The sequence below is a fragment of the Vigna angularis genome, chromosome 11, assembly GCF_016808095.1.
Source record: "Vigna angularis cultivar LongXiaoDou No.4 chromosome 11, ASM1680809v1, whole genome shotgun sequence".
NCBI lineage: Eukaryota > Viridiplantae > Streptophyta > Magnoliopsida > Fabales > Fabaceae > Vigna > Vigna angularis.
The window spans coordinates 24317613-24332423 of NC_068980.1; the positions used below are offsets into that span (position 1 = coordinate 24317613).

The following is a 14811-nucleotide window of genomic DNA, read 5'->3' on the forward strand; positions in this document are numbered from 1 at the left end:
CTTCACTAAAAAATTAGGGTTTCAGATTTTCATCTGTAGATTGGGAAAAACTTGCTCTAATGCCGTCACTCGAGGAATAGGGTTTCTCCTTCACGACGGTATTGGTGAACTTTGTGATAGTTGGTTTGCTTCTAGGTTTTTCTCCTGCATGTGAATGAAGAAGGTGGGTGGAGAAGCTTGCAGAGATGCGTTGGTACGACGGTTGAAGATGATTGCGTGATTCGGCTTTGTGTTTCTACGATTTGGGTTTTGCTTGCGAGAGGTTGGCGATGACGTTGGTGGCTGTTCACCGTTGCAGCGTGAATCGCGCTTCTGGTTTGAAGGAGACTTTTGGTTCTCTGGGTTCTGATCTTCTGTGTTTCAAGTTGATGGTGGTTGGTGGAGAATGAAGAAGCTTCACGACGACGTTGCTTAAAGGCATGAGGAACTTACGATTCAGTTTTGCGATGCTTGTGGCGGAGCATTTGGAACAACAACAAAGGTAGTGGAGGATGTTTTGGAGGTCGTGGCGGTGCAAGATTGGTGGTGGTCCGGAAAGTCCTTCGCGTGACAACGACAACTAGAGTTAGGTGGTGGCTAGGGTTTCTGTGTAGGGGGAATTAGGACTTCTGGAGGTAGGAGATGATGACATGTCAAGGGTTATGTGTCCAAGTCAGCCAATAACTGTCATGTAATTCATTGATTGGTGTTGTGGACATTTTTCCGTTAACGATTTAAACGTCATCACCAAAAAGGACCAAATTGAATATAAATTACAAAATTAGGGATTACATTGAACATTAAAAAAAATGAATCCCACATCGAACAAAGTTGACGAAAATAGGGACCAACAATGATATTAAGCCTATATATTTATGTGTATACTAAATTTTCTAGGTCAAGTTTTTTTTTTTCAAAATTCTTAATATGAAAGAAGACTTTCTTTTTTTTTATTAATTTGATGATCATAACCCATAATATTTTTGTGGGTATTGTGATTTTATGTACTTTTAGACAATATTTATTTCTATTCATGAAAACTTATTGAAAAAGAAAATAAAAATACAACTTAAATATATATATATATATATATATATATATATATATATATATATATATATATATATATATATATATATATTATAATTTAAGTCTTTAATAAATCTGTGAATTGAGTTCTTAATATTTTTTTATAGTTTATTGACTACTCAATAAATTATATTTTTCAATTTAGTATCTAATGTTTAATATTTTTAACCATGATCTTTTTTTAGAAAACAATTAACTTAAGTGTTATCAACTATCTCAATGTTACTTGAAGAGAATTTTTACATTCAATATTGCATGAAGTGCATTTAAAATACCTTTACATCTATGCTTCTTAGATGAAGAAGATGAAGCAATTTAAGTTCAAAAGCTTTGAGCAATAAAAAAAAGGATTTGCAACAACTCTTTCTTCCAAGCTCTATATAAAGTTATATATATGCATAACGACTAAGTTGGGTAACCAATCGATAGCATTATCGTCGAGTCCAACTACTTCAACTGATCAGTCTTGCTAAAGACAATATTAGGAGATAATATGCAAATCACCACACTAAACAAGGTTATGATGTTATTGGGCAATGATTAGGCTCTGATAAAGGTAAAAGCCAATCAACGGCCTTATAAAGAAGATGTGTAGGTAAAGTATTTAATACTTTCAAACCAACTGCATTTATTGTACTAGACTATACCGAACAATTATTTATGCGTTGGAGCATCCTTTGTATGGAACCTACCAAAAGGACAAAGTGAGAACGAATGGAATGTCAGTGAAGAAGAACGATCAGTGCACAGTGAACAATCAAATAACTTTGAGGATTATGGGTAGTCTCAGTCCTACAAGAACATTTTGGCACCCACTCTAGGGTAAAACGTTTAATCCCAATGGTGACTACAAGAAACATGACAAATAATGAAGTGGTAGTAGAATAAATAGAGGAGCAATTGGATCCCATGGAAATGGTGCAAGAGCTTATAAAAGAATTGGAAACGTGGAAAAAGAAAAGTGTTGAGGACTTAAATGCCTTCCCAGTAAAAAAACGTTCAAATGAGGTAGCAGATAGATAACCTAGGGAAATTGTTGTCCAAAATCATACAACAAGGGTCCATAGAACAAGTGATATGATCATACATAAGTCAAGAATGAAGAGTTTAAATAGTGACAAGAAGCATAAAAAGAAATATCATAGGTTTTCTTAGGCTTGTATTTTTCCTGTTCTAGTTTCTAGTTTCTTTCTCTTAAATTGGTTGTAAAATAGCTTATATATTCTTCTTTTCTTTAAGGTGCAAGCAATGTGGGACTTCACATAGTTTGGACCTAAAAGAAAGAAGAATAGGTAAGTCTATTCTCCTTTTAGTTGCTTGTATTGCAAGTTATCTCATGTACAGTTTTAGTTTTGATCTTTAAACTAGTTAGGTAGCTTATATACCCTTAGGAGGTTGTAGAATTAAGAGATGTGGGACTTAAAGCAACCTTGAGAGTTGTTATCTAGACTTATAGGCATTCAAGTCCCACATCCTTTATTTTCTCCATCTACTTCATCTCCTAGTGTTATATAAGAACCTATGGTCTCCTTTGTACATACACCTTGAACACCTTCAAATTTGAATATAAAGAGTGATTTGCATTAAATTGCATTACTTCTTTGAGATAGAATTAAAATGCATTCAAATGCGTCATATGTGAAGAGGTGTAGGCGATGCCTAGAACACGAAAATATAAAGAGTGTCTAGGTAGGTCAACAGTCGCCAGCCCTTAACGTAATCTAATGAGCCAGATCTCATGATGTTTCAAATCCTTTTTACAAAAGGAAATGACATGATTTTTTAGGTGCTACAACCTTCAGAATTAGATGGACGACACTTCTCATTCCAAGGCCCATAAGGGGATTGAACATTCCAATGGCCCGCCTATAGCAAAGGAGGTGTTGGCTACTACAAGTTGAAAAGGCCTCATTCCCATTCTTCCATGCTCAGGCTTAGGGACTAGTGTATATACTGACTAAGTTAGGTGGTCGATTGATACTCGATAACATTATCATCAAGTTTGACTACTTCAATTGATTGGTCCCGCTAAAGACAACATTGGGAGATAATATGCTAATCACTACATTAAACAAGGTTAGGAAGTTATTGGGCCATGATTAGGCTCTCTTAAAGGTAAAAGCCCATCAAGTGCCCTATAAATAAGATATGTAGGTAAAACATTTAATACTTTCGAACCACCTACATTTATGGATATGAGATTAAGGGTCCTATAAATAAGATATTTAGGTAAAACATTTAATACTTTCGAACCACCTACATTTATGGATCTGGGATTGATTGTGGAACTGACCAGAGAGAACCTAGGACGAGTAGGAAGATATGCTAGGCGGGTTCTGACCAAATAGAGCACGGAGCCAACGAGTCTTTAAGTGGCAAACAGCGTCACGAGTCTAAGGGCGAGATCAAGTTTGAAAGGAATGGACATGTGTAGGCTTAATGGTGAACGCAAACCCTCCTGTTTATAGATGTACTCGACTATACCAAACACTTACTTGAGCGTCAGAGTGTGTATTATAGGTAACTGACCGAATAAAAAAAGGAGAATGATCAGAACTCTAGTGAAGAAGAACAATCGGTGAATAATGAACAATAAGAGAACTTTTAGGATTAAGGCTAGTCTTAGTTCTACAATAACATTATCCTTTGAAGAAGAGAAAAAATGTTTCAAAGTGTATAAATGTTACCAAAATCTTTTTGTGACCTTAAGAGCTTTATGAAAGAACATTGTTGTGTTTACACTCTCTACTAAGCAAACTTTTGTTATCTTTGCTATCACATCTTTGCTCAAGCTTTGTTTGTTTAGCCATGAATGGTTATTCCCCGAAAAATACTTATTGTCTTAGCTTTGAGTAATTATTTTCCAAACAATACTTTGCATTATTAGGGAATGACTATATTTCAAACAATACTTAATAGGTTAGTCAGAAGTGGTTGAGATTAAAAAAATACTTAGTTTTGTAGTTAGGAGTTCTTAAGCATTCAACTAATACTTGGATTATTAGCTAGGAGTCTCCATCAATGATTTACAGATCATATGTTTGTTAACTAAAAGAGGTGTTATGTCTTAAGATGATATAAGATGAGATTCACTATTTTACGTTGCCACAAATAAGTACAATGTTCTATTAATAAGCAAAACTTACAAGTTTTTATTAATTTGTAAGATTATTTGTGAGCAAAGGTTCCTCCTTGGTCAAGTATCTTTTAACTCTTGTTGAGAAAAAAAATCAGGATTGCATGAGGTTGTTGAACTATGTAGAGGTGACAAATTATCCCTTTAAAGATCTTTTGATGTTGATGTTTCTTGTGTGATAGTCTTAGTGGTAAAATGGAAGAACATTCTTTGCAAAACATAGTATAAGCATTTAGGAGTCATGAATGTCATATGAAATGCTAAAGTCAATATATTATCATTTGTCTTCAATTAGACAAAGATAAGATTGTAAGATGTTTTGTTTGTTGGCATCAAATGAAGAACTTATGTTTGTTTAGATATGATACTTAAAGATATTTTCATACTTGTAATATATTATTGTAAAAATATCTAATCAAAATTACATAGGGTAAAATTATATTTATTGATCATTTCCTTAACACTCACCTTAAATATAAAGAAAATTAAATGTAGCATCTCAAAGATCTTGATTAAGGTGTTTCTTGGTTTAAGGAAATTTTAATATTTTTTACCATTTATAAATATTATAAAGTTTTAATAAGTTAAATTCTCTTAAACTCAACCTATTCTTCTAATATTCTTAAGGCCTTGTTCACTTGAATGAATTTAGGGGAGAGTAATTGAGGGGATTTGAGAGGATTTGAAGATAAAGTTTTTTATTGTTTATTTGAGTGAATTTGGATTTTTTTAATCTGTCACGTCAATAAAATCCTACACTAATTCTCACAAATTTTACTTCCAAATACACTATAATTTACCTCCAAATTCACTCAAATAAACAAAAAAAAATCTTTAAATCCTCTCAAATCCCTTCAATTACTCTCTCCAAATCCCTTCAAGTGAACAAGACCTAAGTGATGTGGAGAACACCCTATAAAGAATAATTTAATGAATGATGTACAAAACTAAATGAGTAACATAAGTATATATGTGTTCATTTTGAAGATGTTCCATACAGTGTTTGACGATAAGGCTCTTCTAGTCGGATGATATAGATACTTCCATTATTCCATCAACGAAGTGATGTCAACAAGCTTTCTATGGCCAAAATGGTATGGATGAATGCATGGTACTAAGTTTTTATTTTGTGATTGTTATCCACTTTGTACCCTCTTGAAATAAGCGTAGATAGAAATTTATTATAAATCTTGAAAGTTTTTTCACCATTATGGTTTAAATAATTATTTTAATTATTTTTTAAGGTTTTAATGCATCCAATATATCTCAAGTTTTATGAAATGTTTTTTTTACTTTTGTTTTAATTTTGAAAACAAGATAAATGAACGTAAAATAGAGTAAGAGTAAGAAAACCATAATTAATAAAAAAGCTAAAATAAATTAACAATAATTTGATCTTTATATTTTAAAAAAATTATTTCTCCTCTCATTTATAAACACACACACACATATATATATATATATATATATATATATATAATAAAATAAGAAATAAACATTAAATTCTAAAATTATAAGATATTTTTTTTATTGAGTAATTTTAGACTATCAATTATACAAGACTTTGAGTTGACGATGACTCTACTTTATTATGTGTCATTAAATTTTTTATAATAGATTTCAGCTCTTTTTCTGAGTTATTTTTTATAATATTTGTTCCATCCTTATATGTGATCACCTATATTTTTATATATATTTTTTATAATATAATTCATGTGATGTGATAACAAAATAATTTATTAATTTTGGAATATACTAACTCATAGTGATGCATAGCATCAATTTTATTTTTTTATATTTTTAAAACAAGATATAAACAAGCTCTATTTCTTTCTTTGGCTAGTTCGAGATTGAGATGGTTACAAAGGCTACTGCAATTTCGGAAGGATTTTTGTCCAATTCCGTTTTAGAATATCGACAAACAATGTATCTGTTACTGCAACTGAGATTAGTTTGGCAGAAATGAACAACAATCGTTCGAATATTGTCATAGAATTTCATGTGATTGGTTGTAATATTCGTTACCACACGCTAACATTTGGACACCGTATTTTCTTCGAAAATATCACCTTCAAACGAAATATGACAACGTGGCCCTATCCACCAAACTCAAATTACGTTCATGGCTGCTTTAATTTTTCATAAATGTTCTTGTTTTTCTCTGGCTCTTGTTTCAACACATCCAACAATAACTTTTATAGGATAGTAATTAATGTTAGAGACTTGTCTTCATAAAAACTTTCTTAAAAATAATGTAGGTTTTTGTTAAACAAATTTAAAAATATTTGTACATAATTTAACATTAATTAAATAATAACAATAATAATGATATTAAATAATCAAATTAATTAATATTTAAAAGTTTGTGTGGACAATATAATTTAAAATCAATAAATAAATTCTTTTCTAAAGTCAAACTTTCAACTTTTTATTACAAAAAAATATAACTCAAATTACATTATCTCTTATGTAAAATATGGATGGTTTTTATGTACAAAAAAGTTCTTCATATACACCTAATGGTACATTGTAATCTATAACCATTGCAATCATAATATTCTATTTTTGAATACATTTTTGTTAAATGTTTTTACTTTTAATTTTAAATAAGTAATTATCATAAGATAATTTATTTTAAGGAAATGCACAGTGAAATACTTTGCTTGAATAATAGAATTATTATTATTATTATTTGTAAAAATGATGGACATTAGAAAGACAATTTGACTCTTCCACCCATGTTTAGAGTTCACACAAAACAAGGTGATGTCTTAAGGAAGCAGCATGAGTCACAGATTTCACTCTCATAGCTTTCTCTCTCCAACTGATAAGAGAAGTAGTCCCATGTGGGTTCTTAGGATCCACTCACTCAACTCTAATTCTTGTGTTCCTTCTTTTCTCTTCAAAAAACTTGTGATTCTCAAACACCCTTTTTCTCCTTTTCATTCTTCTTCTCGTTTTCTCCCTCCAATGGCTGCACCTAGCTACTGCCTCTCTACATAACGTCAATTTATCCTCCTTTTTCATCTGGGTACCGTGAATTGCGACTGCCACTGCTTTCTTCCTTCTGGGCCTCCCTCAGAAGTCAGAATGATGTCTGTCACAGGCAAAACCATTGATTTCGCTGGAAAAAACTTGGTCTCTTGTGGCTGTTCTTCCAATGCTTCCTTTGATAGGCACACAGTCAGGAACTACGCCAGGGTTAGTTCTAAAGGGTGTGGTAGAGGCTATGGAGCATGTAAATTGTTCTGTTGTACGAAGAGGAGCACTCAGTGTCGAGTTTCTTCTATGAAGACTGCGGAACCCACCGTGAATGGTACAAGATTTGATTTTGATTTCATGCATTGTTGTTTCTGTAAAAAATTGTACACTGTCAATCAATCAGAAACCATCCCTGGTATGAAGTTTGAGGTTATCCTTCTAGAACTCAACAAACTTACCAATTGTGATAACTGTAATTGAATGATTGTGTACTATTTACACCATTTTCTAGTAAGACAATGGAAGTGATTCAGGTTACTTCAAGGGCATGTACTGTTTGAATGAAGGAACACTATAGTTTGAAACTTTTTGTTTTTGAACAGGGGGGACTCAAGCAATTGAAGGCCTTAACAAAGGATTGAACTTGAAGGGTTTTTCCGAAGCCCCAATTTCTGCAGCTAGGTTCTTTGAAGCGGTAGCTGATGATTTGGTAACTCTCAATAAAAATCTGCAGTCGGTAAGTAATGCTTCTGGGATGGATGAGTGCTTTCTGGTGTTTTATTTATTATGAACTGTGTGTGACTGTTGCTGTCCCATCTCATGAAGTCTTGTGTTGTTCTATATATTGTGAGTGAGAGTGCCTTCAGCAGACCAGAAATGTATAGAATTAACAAGGGGAATAGGCGCTTCAATGAAGTCCTTTACTTGTTCTTGGATTTTGTTTTTGTTAACCTTTATTGAATTCATTATTTGGGCTTTGTTTATTATTTCTTTGTATCTTGACACCAATTTACAAATTGCAATGTTTTGGATTAATGATGTTCAATTTTATTTACTTATTTATTGAGATTGGATCATTTTTTGTTACAAACATAAGTTACTATTCACTTGTTTGATCTTTTTTGTTTTGTAAGAATGTTTATCCAGTCAATTTGTTCAAAGTACTTATCATTCTCATTGCCTGCTAAACCTTCTTTCAATTAGCTTCTTTTGCTTTGCAAGTGGTGATCATTGGATTTTTGTTACCTCGCTTTTATTGTATATGATAAAGGTGCTTTGATAGATTGTAGGAGCAGAAAATCCAGTTTTAATGTCTGCAGCTGAGCAGATTTTTAGTGCTGGTGGGAAGAGGATGAGACCAGCTCTGGTGTTCTTGGTGGCAAGGGCAACTGCAGAGCTGCTTGGCTTGAAGTAAGCACATAACTCTCTATCTCTCTCTCACACACACACACACTCACACACAAGTCCACACATACACACAAAGGCATAAGCACACGTTCTTTGTCGTACCTAAAATTTTTATATGAAAATAAAAAGTTGAAAATTTCATGTGGAAACGTTGACTCCAGGGAACTTACTGTAAAGCATCGACGTTTAGCGGAGATAATTGAAATGATTCATACTGCAAGTTTGATACATGATGATGTACTAGATGAGAGTGACCTTCGAAGAGGTAGGCCTGTGATTTCTCTTTATATACCCTTTTTAATTTTCCTGATTTAGCTTTAGATTATTTGATTATGTCTTATTTTAGCTTTTTTTAAGCTGGGATGACCATGTTACAATTTATTTGATAAAATGTTTCCTTTACGTTATGTTTGTGTAAAAGCAGTGGTACTCGGGCTTGCATCATGTTTGAAATGTGTTCCATCATAGTCTTTGTCTGGTTCAGAACTTTTTGGATCAGTAATGATTTTCTGTAAAATAAGAGCATGCTCACACTTTGTGTAAGAAAAATATCTCTACGAAGAGGAGAAAAGAAAGAAAATAAGGGAGAACTACAGTAAATTTTGGTACTGAAATAGGAAAAAATGTACATTAGAAGCCTCTTCAATTTTGCGATGTCTTGGAAAGGGCTTATGTTGTTAATACAACAACATCAAAATCTTATCCCTCTAGGTGAGTTCCGTTACATGGATTTCTTTCAACCCAGTTTTACACATGATAAAGAATAAAAAAGTGCGTGTCAACAGTGCTTCTGATTATTGGTTGCATGGAGTTCATCTCTTTAAGCAATGACAGCAGACCAAACTAGCAATGCAAGTTTTGGTAAAATATACCATTTTGGTAGGCTGCAAGTGCCATTCTATAGCATATAATTGGAAGCTAAGAGTATACTTCTCATTACATGCTCATGGAACTGTTTCTAATGATCTTTAGGGAATTCAAGTAAAAACTGACAAAATTGTGTTCTCAAATATACACATGTCAAATAGATCTATAAATATCTTGCTTCAATAGAACATGAACATTCTAGTTCCTGTTTTAATAAATTCATTTTGTTATGTACCAACAGGGAAGAAAACTATACATCAAATTTTTGGAACAAGAGTTGCAGTGCTGGCCGGAGACTTCATGTTTGCACAGTCATCATGGTATCTAGCCAACCTTGAAAATATTGAAGTCATTAAACTAATCAGCCAGGTGAGTTCCATCACCATGCCTGTTTAAGGCACCATCTTTTACTTGCATGCCTAAAATCACTATTCTAAACAAATGATTGATGCACCCTGGAGCCAGTTGCTTTATCGTGGGTGTAAGATATGCACAATTCCATTTTATATAGTTCTTTTTGCATAACTACTTGGTGCTTTTTTAGGTGATCAAAGATTTTGCAAGTGGGGAAATAAAGCAGGCCTCAAGTTTGTTTGATTGTGATGTTCAACTTGAAGAGTATCTAATTAAGAGCTATTACAAGACAGCATCCTTGATTGCAGCCAGCACCAAGGGAGCTGCAATCTTCAGCGGTGCTGACAGCGGCATCACTGAGAAAATGTATGAATATGGAAGGAATCTGGGTCTATCCTTCCAAATTGTGGATGACATTTTGGATTTCACGCAATCAGCAGAGCAACTGGGAAAGCCTTCTGGCAGTGACCTTGCCAAGGGAAACCTTACTGCACCAGTAATATTTGCACTGGAGAAAGAACCAAAATTGAGGGATATCATTGAGTCTGAATTCAGTGAGGATGGTTCCCTTGATGAGGCCATCAATATGGTTAAGAGTAGTGGGAGCATTGAAAGGGCTCAAGAGTTGGCCAAAGAGAAAGCTGATCTTGCAATTCAAAGTCTCCAGTGCCTTCCTCAGAGTGTGTATCGTTTAGCCCTTGAGGATATGGTGGCATATAACCTTCAGCGGATTGCATAAGCTTATGCATGCTGATGTATAAGGACACACTGTTAAAAAAAACACAAAAACATTCTTTTGGTTCTAATATATAGTGATAAAAGCCTTGAACATGTTGTCATTTCAAGAATTTCCTTCAAATTCTGCTCCTGTGATACTTTTGGGGTACTTATATACGCATTGAAGACAAAGCAAGTGCACATTCTCATAATTTAATATATTTGCAGTTTCTCCCTCAAAGTAAAGAGCAAGAACATAATATATTCCTTTATTGTATCAATACAAGTTGCAGTATATTCTTTCCCCAATTCTTCCTTCATGGAATCATGAAAACAGTAAGGATAACAAATGAATATTTGATTTTCTTTTGCTTTCCTTTTCTTTTGTATTTTCTGAAGATAGTATAGAACTGGGCTTATAAACTCCATATGGTCTTTGTGTTGCTCATTCATTGTTTGTCATACTTTATTCTTTCCTATCGACAAAAGTTTGAATTTTTAAGCATTTGCAAATTCTTATTCTTTTTGGTAATTGAATAATATGACCAATATGTTTTTGATGGATAAGAGTGAAGAATCCTTCTTTACATAATACAATTGAATACCAATTGTTTGATTTGTTGTTTTCCAAACCACACATGAAATGTCATCAATTTGAAATTTGATTGACTCGATTCCCAAAGGATATGTTGCATTAATGGGGGAAATGTGCGTGTGATGGTAAAAGGTTTAAGTTGAATAATTTGGACCATATGACCAAAAAATTGTTGCATATATTTTGGATTCACAAATTTTGCTTGCTCATAAGCGTGTCACCTTTTTTCATATTTAAGGTTTGTTTGTGCAGTGACTAACCTATTTATATAGAGTAATTGTAAACGATAGTTTTTGCACACATCCTGTAAAAGTTCCCAAAATTTAATTCATTCCCCAAAATTTAGTTTAACATTTGTCAATAATTAAAACATAATATAAAATATCTTTCTTTTTGCCTGTTCATTCATGCATAATAAAACTAAATAATAGAAACATATTTACTCGTATAATAAATCCTTTTGATCTATCAAACATTTTTTTTCACTTTACATTATTGACTAGATTATACAAATTTCCTTCTACTCTCACAATATGATATTTTTATGAGTCTAATATCAATAGAGTATTGAAATCTTAAACTTCATACAACTTAAACATCTCAACATAATATTCATTCCTTATAAATATATGTTCACTACGCACCACATCATATCATAACCTAATAAGAATATATTCTTATTTATATTGATCATAGTTGTTTTATGATCAAATAAAGTAAACTGAATTTTTTACTCTTAAATATATGAGTAAAGAGAGAGTTAGTCAATCTAAGTCGTCTTTTAACGAATTCAATTTATCAATACAATTATCATTCATTAAATTTACAAAAAATATATCAAATTAATTAAATAAGGATCAGTTAATTAATTAAGACTCTCACTTGTTTCAAGTGTCCACAAGTGAGATTCTAATTATACTTCACAAGTCCAAACAATCTACATGTGAAGTATTTTATTTTTCTTACCTTTCTAATTAAACAAGCATGTGTGCATCTTTGAATTAACCAAAAAATCGTGAATTAATTCATTTAGTTTCTCACTTGTTCCAAGCATCTACAAGAGAGATTGTATTTATATTTCACTCATTCTAAGTGTCTATAAAAGGTGTTGCTTACACCTCCCATATTTCAAGCATCTACATGTGAAGATTTACTTGTTTACCTAAACAAAAGTTTATTAACATGTGAAGGTTTTAAGCAAACCGAGATCAAATTATCACGAAGTGTTTTAAAATAATCATAAAAGCATAAATCAGAACTCAAAAAGAGTAGATAAAATATACTATATTTTGAAGAAAATTAAAGAATAAAACTTTGATTACACATAACCTAAGAATAAACTATGATTACAAGAGAAACAACCCAAGAGATTTATCCTTCCATGTAAAAGACAACACATGACATAAAAGTGAAGTGATGAGCATGGTGAGTGGTGATCTAAGATGAGGTGAATGATAGGATGAAAGGATGAGTGATTTGATAAGCTCTATTGGACCATTATTTATAACAGACTTTGGTGATCAAATCTATTTCTCATATACACACACTCTAGGCTTTATTTTAATCGATCAAAAGAAATAACTTCAGTTGTACAACTTAAAAAATGTTCAATGCAATAGAGATTCAAGAGATCCAATGCTAGATTCAATTTGAAAAATATTGTGAAAATAATGTATTCTAATGTTGAAAATTCTCATAAATCTTACACAAAATATAAACTTTACTAAATACTTATGTTTCTAGAAAGTTCAACTAAGCAAATTATCCAATGCCCCAAACACATTAAATGACTAGTGTCTTTAAAGTACACAAATCCATCAAACGATACATAGTAGATGAGCCCATTAGACAAATCTGGCAAAAAAAAAGTAGATGTGTTGTCATACTCTTGACTTGTCTTGAATCATCTTCTCTTTTTAGTCTTCCAACTCACTTTATTTTTGCATTTATCTTAGCTCCTCTTAATCATTAGAAATTCACCAAATCAATCATGTTAACAATGTTCACAGATCCATTTGACAATTTATCACTATATCATCTATACATAAATCATGAACTTGTCTAGATATATGCTTCATTTGCACAAAACACAAGTTAGAATGTTTAGGAAGCTTCCATGTAGTGCATCAACTCAACAAAATTTAGTGCAAGGATGATTTTTTGGATTGTCTGGTGAGATTCAATAAGTTAGACTTGTAACGCCCATAATAGGAGGCTACATATAAAAGATTAATATACAAAATGTATAACAAGATCTCGTCAATTTTTTTTGAAGATTAAAAACGCGGAAGCAATTCATAAACATATCTTGTATCCATATATTACAGCAAACCAAATCTTACTTATTCTTTAAAAATACTAAGATCAAACACACGGGAAATAAGAAAATAACAACATAAAAACCCCGACAAGTTTTATTTCTTATCTCTCTCGTCGAGCTACTCCAACCAACATTATCTGCAATACCATCTACTCTCGTACAAGTACGATCATTGCAGGTGAAACCACAACCATAACATGCAAGGTGAGCAACCATAAATATCATATTATATAATAGTATAACCCATTATTCATAGACTAAACCATCCATAACATCATATCTCAACACAAAACATAATAACATCACAATCATGTCTTTCATAAATCAATGTTAGTTCCTTGTATTTCGTTGTTATAACATGTTCTCAATAATAGGCGATTCAAGTCGTCTTCCATCGCAAATTCAAACCTATCTTTCCGATTCCTCAAGGACTAACGAGTGAAAATATCGATACTACGCGCACCAGTGCACTATAGTCAACACGAACCGCAGTCATTGGGCGAGACATCCACCCTTTTATTTCTTCGCACAAAAGGAAATGTGACACTCGAATCTTTGTCTCACGAGACTCAAACTTATTATCGTATTGATATGCTCACACATCCGACAAAATTACAAGTAAATAACACAATTTATGTGCACAACTTAAACTCATACATATTCTCGATAACATGTATAAAATCAACCAAAAACATAGGTCAAACTAAATAACCAACAATTCTCAAATTAAAATAGTTTTTTATTTTTAAACTAAAGCACCCCCAAAATTGCTAAGTTCACACCCCTATCCATTAAAACAAAATTTCTAGTGCCCCTATAATTACTAAGTTCACACTCCTATCAACTAAAACAAAATTTTTGACACATCCCTGAGATTACTAAGTTCACACCCCTCTCTACTAAAACAAAATTTTTGACACACCTCCTATAGTTCTTAATTCACACCCCTCTACATTAAAACAGAATTTCTGACGCACCTCATGTAATTACTAAATTCACACCTCTTCCTACCTACTTTGCAAGTGGTCCCACAACCATTTAATTATTATTATTTTTCTTTCACCTCTTTGGTTGGTCCCACGAGGGTCCATCTAGGGATGGCATAAAAACCCGTACCCGTGGATAAAATTCGCTACGGATATTTAGTACTTGCGGGTAAAAGGTACCCGCGGGTAATGGGTCGCGGGTATTTTAATACCCGCTTGTTAACGGGTCGGGTTCGGATATCACACTATCCGCACCCGCGAGTACCCGCTACCCGTCTGGAAAAATGAAAATACAATTTTATCCTTCGTCCTTTAAATTATTTTCTAAGTTGTTGTATTCTGTGTTTGCCTCAAACCCTAAATTTCAATTTTGAAGGGT

General features: G+C 32.6%; 1 protein-coding gene across 1 annotated transcript; it reads left to right on the plus strand.

The window, feature by feature from the left end:
- The first annotated feature begins 7019 nt into the window (after nucleotides 1-7019).
- Nucleotides 7020-10840, plus strand: LOC108334430 (solanesyl diphosphate synthase 1, chloroplastic). Its single transcript, XM_017570269.2, has 6 exons — nucleotides 7020-7520; nucleotides 7789-7922; nucleotides 8469-8596; nucleotides 8755-8858; nucleotides 9702-9829; nucleotides 10005-10840. The coding sequence occupies exons 1-6, from the start codon at nucleotides 7295-7297 to the stop codon at nucleotides 10551-10553; spliced, it is 1269 nt and encodes a 422-aa protein (XP_017425758.1). The 5' UTR covers nucleotides 7020-7294; the 3' UTR covers nucleotides 10554-10840.
- The last annotated feature ends 3971 nt before the right edge of the window (nucleotides 10841-14811 follow it).

Coding starts and splice junctions, on each gene's coding strand:
- LOC108334430 (XM_017570269.2), top strand. CDS start 7,295: ATGATGTCTGTCACAGGCAAAACCATTGATTTCGCTGGAAAAAACTTG. Junction 7,521..7,788: donor TGCGGAACCCACCGTGAATG/GTACAAGATTTG, acceptor GTTTTTGAACAG/GGGGGACTCAAGCAATTGAA. Junction 8,859..9,701: donor TGAGAGTGACCTTCGAAGAG/GTAGGCCTGTGA, acceptor ATGTACCAACAG/GGAAGAAAACTATACATCAA.